At 41.3% G+C, this 17104-nt stretch overlaps 1 protein-coding gene across 1 annotated transcript in view; it reads left to right on the forward strand.

Annotated features, from left to right (window-relative positions):
- Positions 1-17104, forward strand: part of LOC117468194 (ALK tyrosine kinase receptor-like) — a 547997-nt gene that overhangs the window by 317069 nt on the left and 213824 nt on the right. Inside the window, 1 exon segment of the mRNA XM_034112221.2 lies at positions 13017-13221. Within this exon segment, the coding sequence (XP_033968112.1) occupies positions 13017-13221 (205 nt within the window).

Below are 17104 nucleotides of genomic sequence, written 5' to 3' on the forward strand. Positions count from 1 at the left end.
CATGCATTATAAACCTATATATATTGTGCCATTCTCTGCCTATACCGTTGTATAGTTAAAAGCATCATTTTTGGTTTTATATAGGATTACTATTTTGTTTTACTTTTACTGTGGTATTACATTTTTATTGAGAATCGTGGAATTTCACTAGTATTGTTATTACTTTATATAAAATAATCATCCAATTTTATTAAGCATTATAGCATTAAATAATATGCTCCCCCTTAAAAATTATACTATGTCAAAACGATATGAATAAAAATTCCTTATCGTTGATGCGGAAAAAAACTATAACGTTTTGTGATACTTTATGACATTTCAAATGCTTTATAATGTGTTATGATTAGTTTCATGATTATTAATGCTTATGTATACCCTAATGCAGTGGTTCCCAAACTGTTTGTGCCCAAGGCACACCACAGGACAGGTAAAAATCTCAAGGCACATCTATTGTGCAAAATAGCCCATTATCACTCATATCATGTAAAATATCTGTACATGTGCATAATTATTTACTAATGCCAAATACAATGTGACAAAGACAACTATATTACTCATGAAATATTTATTAACGAAATATTTCAGAAATTAATTTGAAACTTTATCAAATTAGGCTTCATCAAAGCAGCAACACACTCATTTAAACCAGACAGGTCACAACATTAAAAATGAGGCAAAGGAAACTCAGCAGAGACTCAGCACAGAGAACTGTCAATGCAAGGAAGCTGCATCGTCCATGGTCCTGAACTACCAATTATAAATGTAACATTTCAGCACTCAGCATTGAAACATGTGCTATTGTAAATATTTTGCCGACTTACAAATTAGTGAGATACATGTGCCTGTCGGGGCGCGCAGAATTGTTTAATCCTTGGTGGCACTGAGGAGAGGGCCACTCGCAAGCATACTTGCCAACCTTGAGACCTCAGAAATCGGGAGCATTTCAAAACCACCGTGGGGGGGGGTGGAGGGGATATGTGTGGGCTGGACCAGGAAAGGAGTGAGCAGAGGGTTGAGTTGTCGATTCTTGTTCTGTTTTTCTGTGACTATCTAGTTGCGCACACTACTAAAGAGACGTGCTACCATGGAAACCAAACAATGGTGTGTAGCTGTAATAAAGTCCGAGTGGAAACAGTCGTGTGTAAATCTGATTTTGTCAGAAATCGGGAGAAATGCGGGAGAAATACGACACCGGGAGGAAACCGGGAGAGGGCTATGAAATCGGGAGTCTCCCGCGAAAATCGGGAGGGTTGGCAAGTATGCTCGCAAGTCCTGTTCAACAGAGAGCCGTGACCTCCTGTTGTTCTTCATGTAAATCAGAGTAGAGAACACCAACTCCAGAGATGGGGTCGTTACTAAAAAAAAGGAATATATTATACTACTTTGTTAGTATCTACATAAAGTAACTCGTTACTTTACTTGTTACTTTACTCGCCGAGCACGTACGAACTGCGCATGCGTGAGTGGCAACAACTCTCCTTACCAGCAGGCGGCGGTAGTGTGTATTCGTCATTCAAAACAGGCAACAACCGGAAGACAGAGAAGAAGAACAGACTACATGATATAAACAAACAACAAATAGCGTGTGCGGTAGCTCCACCTTAGCATGTGTTCTTTGCAGGTGTGTGTTGAGGTTTGAGGTGGTGTTTCCAGCAGTGGATAACAGCTTCTGGCCTGGACACAGTTTGCACCTCACCGTCACATTCCTGTCTATTCTTCGGATGAACTCAAAATAATGGGCATACGTCCTCCACCCCTCGAGAGTTATCGCTGACTCAGCCATGTTTATGCAGCACTGCACGTGGAGATGTGGACGCGCAAGTCGCGCAGATTACGTACATATAAACCTACAAAGTACTGATATAGTAAATTAAAAAATAATTATTTCTGTGTAGTTGTATATTGAAATAATAACGTATGGTTGTCACAAAATCCCACGGCACACCCGGACTTGCCTCACGGCACACCGTTTAGGAACCACTGCTCTAATGAAACAGTGCGAAAAGCTCATTTGAATGCATTATGAATAGGTTTAAAAGGGATCATATACATTGGGGCTAAACAGATTCTGAAAGTGGCAAATAGAAATAGAAAACCTGCACTACAAAATCGACCTGTGCTGCACATCTGCATTACTGTGTTTACTTCCTGTGCACCTGTTGCAGATGAGCAGCAGTGGGTGACAGCCCGGCGTATGACTCATGGCGCTGTGCACTCAAGAGGACAGACCCTTTGGCAGCGTTTGGGTTCAGCTCCATCTATAAACAAGGCCACTTAATCAGTCAGCTTGCTAGGCCGAGACACTTTATCCCTCAGGCTGAAGTCACCACTAACCCTCTTTAAATCACGGCTCAGGCTCTCTGTTGACTCGCTTGTTTACTTCGTTTGGCACTGGCGACAAAACAGAGTACTGTCTCTTCTGTCTCAGCTCCCCATCCGTGTGTCAATCTTACTCTCACTCTGGTCTGTTTGAATCGAAAAATTGGCAGCTAAAAAAGTACACTTAGTAAGCTGCAGACACACTTTGTTCACCACTGTCCCTGAGCATTCTCGAAAAACCCTTTAAACGATCCAGATGAGAATGTTAACCAGACATTTTAAATGTAAATAGGCGCGTTCACACTGGAGTACTTTTACCCGTACTGTTCCCGTTTAGTTCCGTTAGTGCCTGGAATTTTGCGTTCACACCAAAAAGAGAACTTAGTTCCGAGAACTTTTACCCCCATTTGTAGTGCCTGCTAGAGAGGTGGTACTATCCTGGGGAGAAGAAAGTACCAATTTCTATTAGCTGGGCGAATTGCAAACCACGCCCCGTAAAACTCTGAAAAGTGTTGTGCATTGTATTTGCTGGCATTAGCATTATTGGCATTAGCATTAGCCCCGCGCACCGACAGAGAGAGACTAACTTCTGGCAACACAAAAAAAAACATGGGAGCGGTGGAGTGATGAGGAGGTGTCGGAGTTATGGTGATTTACGCGGAAGTCCCCAACTCCGGGGACTTCGGGTGGCAGTGTACGCCGTGAAGTTGTTTGCTGCCTGCCAGTAAACCCAAAGCAGAAGAAGAAGAAGTGACGTCAGCGGCTCATTTGCGTAATCTTCCCTCAGGGACTTATTCCGGTGTGAACGCGATCTGCACTTAGTTCCATGGGGGTACTAAGTGCTGGCACTAAGTACGGCAAAGTACTTGGTGCGAAAGCGGCTAATAGTCTTAAAGTTCTTCTAATCTGTTGATGTTTAGTTTTCAGTTGATTTCAAGGAAAGTGATTAATGAGTGGTGCCCCTCCTGGTTGAAAGCAGCTCAAGGCATCATCAGGACAGGCATTGATTTGTTTGCTGTGGGACAGACTATGCATTTCAGGGTAGGAACATCTTGGTCTATGGCAGTAATATTTAACTGCCTCAGAGACCCTCGTCTTTGATGAACATTGTCAAATAACGTATCTTTGTAACTCATCATGTGTTGTGAAAAATCAAAGAGTGTACCTTCATGTACTGTATAATGCAATAAATTCACATTTGTATCTTAATACCCACATTTGGTTTTTTATCTGGAAGACCCAGCAGACTCCTCCATTTCTCTTCAAATGATTACTTTTGTCTTCTTTTTCTTGAACTTGAATCACTGGATATTTGTTCCAGATTAAATTGTTATTTCAGTAATATTACAGCAATCATTCAGTAATATCATATTTGAAACAACAGCCTTTGAATGCTCAGCATGATTAATGTGTTCGTGAGAGTTGCCATGGTTACATTTAAACTAACAAAATGTGGCTTGGCTGTTCATTTACAATTTATTATGTCAAAATATTGATTCTGTTATTAATAATTATGTTGGATTAACCCTATACATATGTAACTAAAGACAAATGAAATAGTGTTGCTGAAATTAGGCCATACATTTGTAAATCAAGCAGAAAAGGTTTGCCTTTCATATGTTAAAAAGATAAATGTCATGTTCCCACATTGAAGCCAAAGCCGTACCCATCTAAATGAAATGTTCACAGTTTGTCATGAATTATGTTCATGAACACTAGATTTTAAGGTGTCCAAATATCTCCTGCTTGGATAACTCTCTGCGCAAAGAAGAATCTTTCTGAACTGGAAAGTGCTCAAATTACTCAGCTTTTTGACGTTTTCACTTTTCTGCTTTACATGAAAAACAAAGGCCATATTTGTACCCTGTTGAACGTTTCTGTTTCTCACCTTCATCAGAGACCATTGTATGAGACTTGTCTCGTGAATTGTTGATATATTATTATGTGAAATTGAGTATATCTTTCTTTATTTTAAAAATGATATCCTCAATGTTACACACTGATGATTATTCATAAAAACAACTTTCTGTAACTGTAACAAAACATTTTAAATGTGCTCCCCTAATCGAATGAAAAGCTCAATATGTTTCACGTAAAACAACACAAGGCTTTTCTATAACTGCTTATTTGCTTACTTTGACTTGAGTCAGCACTGGCTTTCAGATCGCCACACCGTGTCTCTTATCTCACAAGCTTGACACATGTGTTGTCCGCTTGGAAAATATACCCTCATTGGATATAATTGATGTCATCTATTCAAGTTTATTATACAACAACCCTTTTATATCCATGTGCTGAAATGTATTTGGTTGAAAAGTGTGTTTCACAAATACAAAATAACTACTGCACATGCTTCAGTGACATGTGCCCTTATAAAACAGCAGCAGCAGCAGCAGCAGCAGCTCGTGAAAGGGACTAATGGATCTAGGAGAGAGCAGAAACTGAGGGACAGCTATAATATGTACTTCATTAGAACCAGGATAATTATCAGAGGACAGTGGGCTGTCACCGTGTGGCCTGCCCGAGGTTTACTGCGCAGTGTTATTGTGCGCTCTCATTCACTGGAGTTATTAAACCAAATAGTGTCTAATGAATAGTAATAGGGTCGCAGAGGGGGACATACAAACATCTCATTAAATACCCGTGGCTAAAATAATATTTTAGAACACTAAACAACAACCTCATGTTTTTATATCCTAAACCACAATCAGTATCTAAAGCCATCTCCCTTTTTCTTCAGTGTCACTCTATACATTAGAGGTGTGAGAAAATAATGATACACAATTTGTATGCATTGCATTTAAACGGGCCCTATTCTGCAAAGGTTCATATTTGTATTTAGTGTCGCTACCGTGACATTTCTACATGCTTTCATTTAAAAAAATGTATTTTTGTACCTGGTGCATCTAATCAAGGGCTTCATTAGTTCAGGTGTGGTTGAGCTACAGTAGAACACACACACGTTGGATTGCAACAAGAAAAGTGGGCTCCAATACATCACGTTTGCAGCAGGGCAAAACAGCAAAAGGGTGCTCCAAGTACTGAAGATACTTGTCATGAAGGGGTTGAATGCTTTTTAGACGGCAGTAGTCATTAAAAGTAGCATTTGTTCGTTTAATTTGGATAAAAACCCTTATATTAGTGCACTACTGAAACAGTTATTTTGTCATGTGTTTATTGCAAACAACCGAGAAATGGTATGTTTTTCCAATAAACCTTATGTGCAATGGGGGTTGAATCATTCTGATAGCATCTGTACACTCGCTCCTGAGTCATGGACAGCAACAACGTTGTTTTCTCTTCAGCGAGCGCCCCGGCTGAACTTAAGGGCCCAGCGCCCTCCACTTCCCTACTCTATGGTAATGTGGCTGTTGACATTAAGCTCTTATGTCAGAGCTCAGCTTCGCCACAATAGTATCAGATGTTTAGCTGCTTAAAATGTATCAAACCGGTGGTCATGACGTGGCTGAGTGCTTTTGAAATAAAAAACACACTGGCAGAAATGACTAAGAATGAAAATGATTGGCACGTTTGGCAAACGGGGAGCAGCCTCATAACTCTAGCATGAGCGGTAAATCGTGTTCAAAGGCTGTGTACATTCTAACATAAATCACCTTATAGTAGCAAATCAAAGATGATCAAAACCCTTACATCAGTTTCTTCGGGTAAGCATGACAAAGTATTGTATTTGGAAATAATTGTATAATTGTATTTGCTCATAAGCTGGAGCCCCACAGAGCACTGTTATCCTCGTCTGCACTGCTCAATGTACAACAGAGACAAGCAATGGATCATTTACAGAGATTCCAACGTGTAGAGAAAAAAGAAACACATCTTGACATTTCCCCTGCTTACAGTACATCCAAGTCTGCATCTCATTTTCATGAAAACAATGTTCGTTTCCTTTGTAACGCTGCATGACAAATTACAAAAACAAACCTTGGAACAAACCAGCAGCCGCGGGGACTCGTCCTTGTGACAGAAGAGCGGAGCTACGTGGATGAAACAATAGTGTATGTCTCTGGTGGTTTAGCCTTCCTGCAGTGTCTAGTTATGCAGCGCTGTACAATTAAACGTGTCTGAATACACATGTAATCAACCACGTATACGAATTGCATGGCTGTATGGTCAACTCCAGTGGTGGACTGTAAAAAGGCATTTACTCCAGTACTGTAATGAAGTAACATTTTGAGATACTTGTAATTTACCTCGGTATTTGAATGTATGGCTTCTTTATACATGTACTCATTTGATATAGTCATAGGTTACCCAGCAGCAGTACGCACATGTACAAGCTATAACATGAATGTAATAAATCATCATCCAGTATTTAACATTTGATCCTGAAATAGGTATTTACCCACAACTTTAAGTAGGCTCTGACTTTGAAACCAAACTCAAATGTAATTTAAAATTGTTACCATATAGTCTATCTAAGTAATTAAACGTTTTAATTATAATTGAATGTTCTTGTTTGTTATTAATCATATAACCAACATGTTCTATCCAGTTATTGTACCTGCTGGGCAGTTACCCAGACAACCTCTCTGTATACATGATTGCACCTCACACAATAAAACAATGTGTGAAATCACTCATATGAATCAAAGAGAAATGGCTTCCCCTGCTCCAGATGTTGATATGCTTTAATGCACTGTTCCATGTAATTGTTTTTTTGATTCAGCTAAGAGAGATCTGAGTACCACTGGGGAACTTTCCCGTAAACAGTCTCTGGTATCGTTCAGGTATTCAGATCTGTGTCCGTTTTTAAATATATTATTAATATATATGCTAATGCGCAATTTGAATGTACTTCTTTAATTGTGTATTCTACCATGGCTGCTGCTTGATATAAAAACATAACATGTTAGCTGATAATAACTGACGAGGCAGTTCAACACAATAACATATCATTGTTCTTACTGACTTGAGGAGACATATAGGTGGAGTCCTTTGATTGTTCCCTTTCCTAATGTGTGTTTCTTCTATGAACATTGCATTTGCCAAAAATAAAAGCCATATCAATGGTGTTGTGCCCAAAAGACTGGATACTACTATCTTGATATTAGTACACATTCATCGACAGACTAGAAACTCAACTTCCAATTAATGTTAATGTTGCTCCATAATTGTTGGCTATGTACATTTGCTCTGTAAACTTTAAAACTAATTGTATATCAATGTTATGTTCACAGCTTGTTCCTACAGCCTCCATGTGGCAAAACAAACACTGCTGCAGAAAATCTTTCTTTTCTCATCAGCACACTTAACATGTGACATCTGTGTCCTTAGTAGAAAGTGTCTAAGGTCACGCCAGTGAATGGGCTGTGAATGAAATGGTGAGGCAGTGAAAGTGTTGGGAACCCTAAAGCGTGTGCTGGCTGTGGGTACATGCATAATGTTACAAGAGGACTTGGCTTGTTTTCCTCCACTCAGGCCTGAGCTGCAACTGTATTATGGGGGAACTCAGCTCTTACCAACAGTTGGCCTGATTTGGTATGCTCCAGTATGTCAACAAGAGCCTTGGTTGATTGAATCAGAAACCGCACAGAGAGCGAGAAAAGTGTTTAATGATGCAGAAGACAACGATCACTTTGGATTGAAATGTTTCTGCTTCTGCTTCGTTTGGGCTTGTGCTCTTACTCCGGAAGCCAATAATCAAGTGGCATCTTATAAACACGGTTGATGAATCACTAAAACCGTCCATTAGCTGCAGCAAAACACACCAGAAGAGAGCAAGTGCTGTTTGGGTTACAAAAAGAAAAGAAAGAAACCTTTGAATTGTCTTCTGTTTTGTCTGGCACTAGAGTCTTGTAATTATTTTTTTGTGAATATCTTTTCATAGTATCTTAATTTCTCATACTGCCTCGTGTTGCAGCACCTCTTTTCACCCTCTGTCTGAAACCAGAGCCCAGTCTGCTCTGGGGCCTCATTTATAAACTGGCGTACGCACAAAAGATGGCGTACGCCAGTTTCTACGCACTGTTTGTGATTTATAAAAAACAAACTTGACGGGAAAACGTGCGGTCCTCCACGCAAACTCTGACCCATGCGTGCGTACAAAAATGGGAGAGACGAGAAACTGCGACACCGTTGGCAGAAGGAAGAATGGAGAGAAATATGTGGAAATAATACCATAAATAAAATGTTACCTCTCATTTATCATATATGAAGAATTCATTTTCAAACATTGATTAAAGCCAATCTCAAAATGATTAAACAAATGCCTGTTTGAGACTCCTCAGTGCACACAAAAACATAACTTGGAGAAATAAATATATACGGATATGTTATTTAAAACCACCTCAAATATGTTGTGCTAATGTTATGAAATGTTTTCTCATAAATGATGCGGTAAGCAGGAGGACAGAATCACGTCTTATCACATATTTCTATAGGTTGTAGATACGAGCATGGTTTTATATAGGCCTACTATCACGTTTAATCGTGTTTCATGCCGTTTGCCAAGACTTGATAAGTCGCTCGTAAAACACAGGAGGTATGGAAGCTAAGAACACCATGTGTGGTCAATTGTACAGCTAATATAACACATTAGTTGTATTTCCTGTAACTGGTGGATTATGGATATATAGTTGCTGATCGAAAGCTGGAACACAAACCACCAAGTACAACAAACTAATTCAGATCCAGTCGTCATGACTCCACTCCGGAGGGATTCCCCGATCATTTCTTACAGTTTCTCATCAAGGGGGGTCTCCTGTCCCCGGTACAAACACACTGCCTGAGGAAGGCTTATGTACGCAGTCTTTTATGAATCGGAAAGTGTTGGTGCGTATTTATTTGCTTTGTCCTACGTAAGCAACCTTCCCACGGCAATCATACACAAGGCTTTATAAATGAGGCCCCAGATGTGTCAACCACTTAGAGATGCGTCGGTCCACCCCCCCAAGCCTATCACATACAATGTGTTGAAGCGCTAGCCAATAGAAGTGCAGAAGTAAACAAAGGAATGTGTGGGAGAGAAACTCCCTCTTTGTTTTCTCAAATGTAAGACAAGAGTGGTCCATATTTACGCAAGAGGTGTTAAAGTAAATTGCTCTACTGCGTGTTGCCTAATTGCAAAAATACCGATTAGTACATGTTACCTTACGGAGATTTTAATTTTATGCAAAGCTGGGTTTGAAATCATCTTTATCTATACCGCTTAAACCCAGACCAACGAGCATGTTGTCATGCTGCTCCTTCCTGATTGGTACAGACATTCAGTTGAACCGGGCCTTGTCATGCAGAACACGAGGGCACCAAGCCCTGTTGGGTGGGAGTATTCGTAGGTGAAGCAGAGGCAGAAAGTATTTCCGTTGCCGTTGCCGTTATAATTTGTACTCTGTCGATAATTGCTCACATGCAGGTATTTGTCCTCCATATTTGATTGGGAAACAGACTTAATAGGTTTCTGCCTTCAGGCCCAAAGCTCTCCCCGGCTGAGCCTTAAAGCCTTTATATCGAATCGCTGCTGGGTGTGTAGTAAATGCCTGCTGTCAGAATTGTTGGCAAACTTGTTGTACGCACTTGGACTGTCCTTGCCAAATTGACTGGACCTTTTATGTAAGGAGCATGCACATGTGGAAGGGAAAGCCAATTTAAAGGCCTGCGAATTCACCAGTTATTCAGCGGAAGAAGGCGTTGGATATAGGGGGAGAATAAAAAGAGGGAGTAAGCATTTCTCCTGCCCACCTAAAAGGAAGTTTCAAATGGAACACCTGAATCAGTTGTCATGATCTTTCACTATTGCAGCTATTTAAACATTTTAAACTGCAAAACTGTTGATAAGTGTAGGAAATAAATAAATAGATCAGATTTCACTATAAAATTGCAAACATGCATCATATCTTGTTTACAATGTATAGTCAGATATACACAGTCAGGGTAACATTGATATATTAATAGGCGTTGTTGCGTTCCCTCCTGGCCTAGGGGTACAAAGGGAAGCAGCAGACATATCAAATAACCGGGCGAGAGAAAAGAGGAGAGGAAACTGATTGCTGAAGCCACAAGGTGATGTTTAATAATCAAAAGAAAGAGGGTTCACCAGCCAATTTACAACACACGTAAGGTAACTCAGAACAACTTTCTCATTAAAGAAAGTGACTTACTTAAAACAATACACAAGGATACACTGGAGCACTTCTCCTAACAGTTAACAAAAACACAGGCCTCACACAGAGACAGAGACACCATGCTGCACACATGCAGCCAGAGGAGAAGGAGAGAGCGACTGCAGCCTTTCTCAGCTCCCTTATGGAGGCCCTGGGGCAGAGGGGGAGAGAGAGACACACAAATACACACACACACACACACCAGGCAGCACCCACTACGGCACGTAACAGCGTCTACCAATCAGAGGATCAGTGGTTCCAGGGTGTTTCTCAATGTCGAGGATGCTTGCTTGTTAGCACATGTCTTCCGAGTCACTTGCTTCAGAAGCGAGGCAAGAATCCTTCCTAGCCTCAGAAAACGAATAATTGTGGAACAGGCTAACAGGTGTGCAGGTGTGCGTCATATGCGAGGCCTCGCCTTAAATGGAGCGCGCCAAAGATTTTGAAATTGTTCCGTGCGCAAAGCATTGTGGGGATTTTAAGACCGCAGAGTCTACACATGTGCAGCCTCGAAATGTTCCGCTATGAAGTACGCCGGCCTCGGTAGAATTCCAAGTATGCTGGACATTGGAACAGTCCTTCGGCGGGACTCGATTACGTAGTATGCTTGAAATAGTGGCTCTGGAGCAGCCTTCCTCGACATTGAGAAACACCCCCTGGCTGTTTCACATTCGCGAGGGTGCTGGCTTGGTAGTCGCGTACTTCCAAGTCACTTCCTTCATAAACGAAGCAAGTATGCTTCCAAGCCACGGCTTCGGAAAACGAAGAAGAATGGAACAGGCTAACAAGTGTGCCACTCTCTCTAATGGTTTCAACATAAACTGTACCGAAAATAAATACCTCACAATGTCTATCTAATTATGAACTTGCTTTACTTTCACGGAACACATTTCTGGTGATAACTCATCTCTTTCGACTCCACTTTGAGCGATAGAATTACTAACAAAGAATTGCTAACAAAGCACTTATATACTAATAAAGGACTGGCTTATCTAAAGCCAGTTGAGTAGCACTTGAAATGTTTTAGCTCTATGAAACCTGATGTACTTATATGATTCTGTTTTCTTCAAGTTTGTATCTTGTTGGTCGAACGCACTTATTGTAAGTCGCTTTGGATAAAAGCGTCAGCTAAATGTAATGTAATGTAATAACAAACAGATGTAACAAAGTAACATATTTACCAACACATGTTCTACGCCACTATACTTACATTTAAATGTGTGCTGCGTCTGTTCAGCCATTCTCCGCAAGGGTTTTTGAAATTGGTCCGTGTGCAAAGCATTGTGGGGATTTTAAGGACGCGAAGTATACCCATGTGCAGCCTCGAGATTTCCCCCAAACCAAGGACGCGGCCTCGGTGGAATTCCAAGTATGCTGGAGATTGGAACAGTCCTTCGGCGGCACTCGATAATGTAACATCCTTGAAATATTGGCTTGGAAGCCAGTATCCTCGAGATTGAGAAACGGCCCCTGTGTGTCAGTGGGCAAGACACTTCATCTGAAATTGAAGTGCCGCTATGGATAAAAGGATCCGATAGATACCATGTAATGTAATATTTTATTACCCTAAGTGGTTACAAAATAATATTTAGCTTGGATTTACTTTTTAACTCTAACTGACCCGTCAGTGCACAACCAGAACAATTGTGTTATTGTAAGAAGTAGATGTAAAGTACATAGTGTCAAAGGCATGTTATTGAATTGATTGACACACACTTTATCAGGGGGTTAACATATTGCTTCAATGTGATCTATACAACATAACCAGGTTTGTAATGGATGTAATGTACATGCATGGCCTAGTTACAGCCTGACCCATGGGAAGCTAGTTTTGCTTTTGTTCAAAAGGCAAGAGTGCAGCCTGGAAATGGAAACAAACTGAAAAATATCTAACAAAATATTTCAATATGTACTTACTTGCTAATGCAGCAGCTAACGTTCCACACGACCTACAGTGACATCATGGCAATCTCACCTTGATACGGAGAATGATTTTATTTTAAAAATCCATTATTCTGCTTGATTTTTGCTTTGCGTTTCTTAGCTTCCCGTCATCAACACCACTTGTTCTTAAGAGAGAATATTAAAAATGGATATTCCTCCTTTCAAGTTGAGATTCTGTGTTCCCCCCCACACACACATACGCACACACCACTTTCAGCCTCTGATGAACCTCCTGCATGAATGAGCGCAATTGGTTTGAAAGTGAAATGGGACTTCATATCAAAGCCGGATCAAAAACGATGCTTTGATTTTCCCCCCGCTACCCGTCTCTCGTGTTTTTGGTGCTAGGGTTGTCATGTACTGTTCTTTTTCAAAGCGGCTTTAATTCATGCATTCTCATCAAGTACTACACTCAGCCTTTGCCTCCAAACTATTTGAAATCATAGCCCATGATCATCATTCAGATTCTGTACGTACTGTAACGGAACATCATGTTCACGAAATATAACTTCTCGCTTCTACTGATCTACAGTACTAGCAAGATGTGACCCTAACCCCGCAATGTCCTTCGATGTTTAGCCCACCCTGTTTGTGCCCCTGCTCTTCCTCATTCTTTGTTTTACCTCTCGCCCACAGGCCACTTCCTCTGGGTGAACAGCTCAGCCTTTGGCGGCCCCTGGGTGCTGAGTCCCTGGTTGTGGGGGGGCCAGGGTCCCTGCAGCCTGGACATGGCCGTGTTCCTCCACCCCGAGCAAAGTGGGCAATACACCATGTGGCTCATCGAGCGGGACAAACCGCCCCTCGCACTCTTCTCCACAGACACGCTGCCACGCATCACTGGGTAAGCACTCGTTTTTTACTACACTACAGACTGAATCTGAACTTGCCCCGGGACAAAACACAACCCAGAGATGTATCGAGAATAAGAAACCGTGAAGTAGGTGTCTTTGACCATTCACTGGATTTCTAAGATGGTCTTCTGAGTCGTGAACCATGTGTTCTTGCTTGCCAGCCAAAAGCTTTATTGTGAATACGATGTTCCCAAACAAGTGCTAATGTTTTCTAATATAGACAGGGATGGAAAACCTTTGGTAGAATTAAATGTTGGCAACCTCATCAAAACCTGATTCTATGGACTTTGTGTTAGACAGGAACTGGCTGAGTAAGAAGAACATGTTGATAGTAGTGTTATAACAAAACTATGAAATAATATGAAGACCATGACGAGACAATGACAAGCCAGCACAATTGTCACCAAAAAGTGACTTTGATAATATCATATATAATAATAATATTGAATATACAAAATTCGACATGTAAAATCTCCATTTTACATGTCCATTTTCTTCACCTTCCACATTATCTTCCCTTTCTGTTCAACACACACATACCCTCTTTCCTCATTGCTACTAGCTGTGTTTCTATGATGCTTAAAGTTGAGTAAGTGGTTAACTAACTTCATGTCGACTGGCGAATTGGGTATTTGGGCCTGTTGATGCTACTGAACGGTGAGCTCTGTCAGGAGGCTTTGGAGAATCAAAGTTGCATTTTATATAATGTAACCATTAATAATAATATTAGTGGGAATAAGATGAACTATAATGACAAAATGATTGGTTTTGGCTTGACTTGATTGACTGAAATTAATCGATATAACCTCGTGGCAAAAAAATAGTATCACAGAACTAAGACTAAATAGAAATGTCTGCCATAATTAACCCTAGAAGGTTGTTTAAAACATGTCTTGGTAAGTCAGCATATTGTATTCATATGATCTCCATTGTGGCTTTTCATTGTAGTCTTTGTAGAGAGGCCACCTAGTGCATCGGCTACTCCTCTAAATACTTAATATGTGCAGTGGTATCTGTGTGTGGTCTGCCTCATTAGCATAGCTGTACTTGTCTGTGTGGAAGTCAGTATACCAGCTCGGACATATTCCATGCTGCTCGTGTGTGTGATCCTTAAGGGCACTAGAATCACATGAATGTCTTGCTTTATGCACCTCTCCTTTCTCCGTCCCGTCTGTCTGTGTGTGGGAGGAAATGTGCACTAGCGTTTGTGAGTGTTCATGCGAATGGTGTGTCTCCTTTAGGGACCATAGCAGGGACACTCATTACGCGTGTGACGGATTAGACGTTTGTGTGCTCTCATTGGTAGTCACAGGCTGCCACCCGCCCTTGCCATCTCTGTTGTTTGGAGACCCACTCAACCACTTTCCCCGCATCTTCACTCCGGCGGGAGGACGCTCTCATCTCAAGATGGGGCGGTAACAAAAGCAAGAAGGGCCCCCCGCGAGCATCATAAGAATCCGACGGTGTACTAATTGCTAACCCTTTCCCTTCGCCTTTGAATTTTAATCCCGTGTTTTGACATTCACAACAAGTCAGTAGTCAGGACATTAAGCAAAGGCAAAGGGAAACAAAACAGCATTTTATATAGATTGTATTTAGGTCCTACTTACTTGAAGAAAGTGTGAAACTCTTATTCTTAGGTAAACTTTGTATTAAAAGGACTCAGACAGCAGCCAACTGCAACTAAAACAAAAATATCCAAATCACAAGTGTGTTCCCACTATTCTGGAAGCTGCCCACACACTCTTGCATTCAACCGTCCAACATCTCCTTTGATTCCCTCTAATAGTGACATTGTAATGGAAAAATGTGATCAACAAATTAGCAATGCCTCAGTAAATGCTGTGGCTATTATAACTTAAATGTGCTTGTTTATTTTCTAAACTTCCCTCCTCCAACACAAGCGTCCAAACTCCAGCTCTGCTCCAGCCATCAGCCACTGAGGGAGCTCTCGCTTTGAAACCCCTGAAAGCTGCTCTGTTGCGTTAGCGTTGCGTCACTTCTCATAGAATGGGCCAAGCACAAAAAGATCTTTGTGGGTACATTTTCAATGACTTGTGCTTTGAGATATGCTTTGAAAGTTGGTTAAAAAAAAGTAGCTTGCTCTTCGGTGGCGCATTTTGAAATTCATTGAAGTGAAAGGATCAGTTTTTTATATTGAGGAACATATTTACAAAACAGGTTAAGGTTTGTAACCTCCTGCGCATATCGAGTGTTCTTCTCACATTGTTGCTGGATACTTGTAAATATAAACCAGTGGCGGATTTAGGATTGTAGGAGATCCGGGGCTTAGCCCAGCAGTTGTTGAGGATTAGGATAATTTGTAGTCATGTTCTGTATACATACTAACATATAAGGGTTACTTAGTGTGGTTACTCCATGTTTACTAGCTCTAACATTAACGTTACATCACTTCTTACTCAGTCAGCCAGAGTGCAGATATCACCATTAGATTCACAAACCTGAAACATCATCCATTTCTCCACTGCTGGTGATGACATTGTTGTCAGCTGCTGATACTGCAGCTGCTGCAGCTTGTGGCGCCTGCTTCGATGAAAATAACTTTCTAATATCCTTAACTTTATAGGCTATTAGCTTAAAACTCGTCAGGCACTACAGGGCTCAACGCTAACTTTTAAAAGTGGTTGCCTAGCTGGCAATAAGGCATCAGCTTTTGGTTGCCAAAACTGAAATACGGTTACCATTTTTAGTCACCTTATATTTTAAATAGTGAAGATACTATACAGTTATACATCAACTTAATAATGAACATGTGACTCAAAAGAATGTTCAAATGCTTTACAATAAGTAATTAACACAATTATTTGAAACTTAAGTGGTAGTAAACTTGTCCACCCTCAATTGCTGGTATACAAAATACCAGTAGTGCAGCTGCTGTCATGTCATGTAATCCGTGGGGTCGGGGGGCTCGGATCCTTGTCACCTTTTTCATACCTGATGGGTTTGCATCCCTGATATTTGTACTGCTTTACTTTGCTATCAGACAGCCCTGTCTGATGACAAACTGAAACCCTTGTAACCATCTATGTGCTTGCCAAACTCAACCGACTCCATTAATTAAAACATGTACCTTGTACAACAAAGAGGTTGATGGATAACTGCTTCCTTGATCGGTACATGTTTTTATGTGATTTTGGTCAGTTTCAATTGACCAAAGTCAATCTATAGCACAACTAATTGAACCAGTGGTTGACCATTACCTTCAGTGTTTGTTTGTTTGTTATAAATGTATAGGTGGCAAAAATCTGTTTTGCTTACGCCCCCAGTCAATGCAGTACATTGCTTAGCGCAGTGGCGTAACAAGGTTGTGATTGGTCCCGGTGCAAATATTGTTGTGGGGCCCCCCCGCCATCGCCCCAAACATAAGCGCACACTGATACGCTCACACACGCACGGACATACACAACCACTCAGAAGCGCCACATGTATAGGCTATCAACAACAGCCTGCCCTGGCCTCAGACCACCACAGCCTGACAACGGCACAGCGAACTAAGAAGAGGATTACACCTGTTTCCTTGATGTTTGTCTCTGGGGAATGGGCCGGTAGGCCAACATAGACCGGTTGCTATAATGTAGCTTTTGATCTTGGCGTCGGGGGTCTCAATAGCGCCATAGAGTCCCCTATCGGTGGGGGCCCTTGGGGGAACTGTTTGACCACCGCCGGGCACAGCCTCTCCAGCCTCTCCTCCTGGCTGGCTGGAGAAGAAGGTTGCACAGCCACGGCCACGGATACAGCTTCACTTGTGGAGCTAGATGGCAATGATGGTGGTGAGGCAGGTGAGCTATTATTAGGCACCGGCTGCCGCTGCACGTCAACATTGCTAACGTTAGTGCTCGATTTCGAGGGCGA

Source organism: Pseudochaenichthys georgianus, chromosome 22 (assembly GCF_902827115.2).
Source record: "Pseudochaenichthys georgianus chromosome 22, fPseGeo1.2, whole genome shotgun sequence".
In the NCBI taxonomy this organism is placed as follows: domain Eukaryota; kingdom Metazoa; phylum Chordata; class Actinopteri; order Perciformes; family Channichthyidae; genus Pseudochaenichthys; species Pseudochaenichthys georgianus.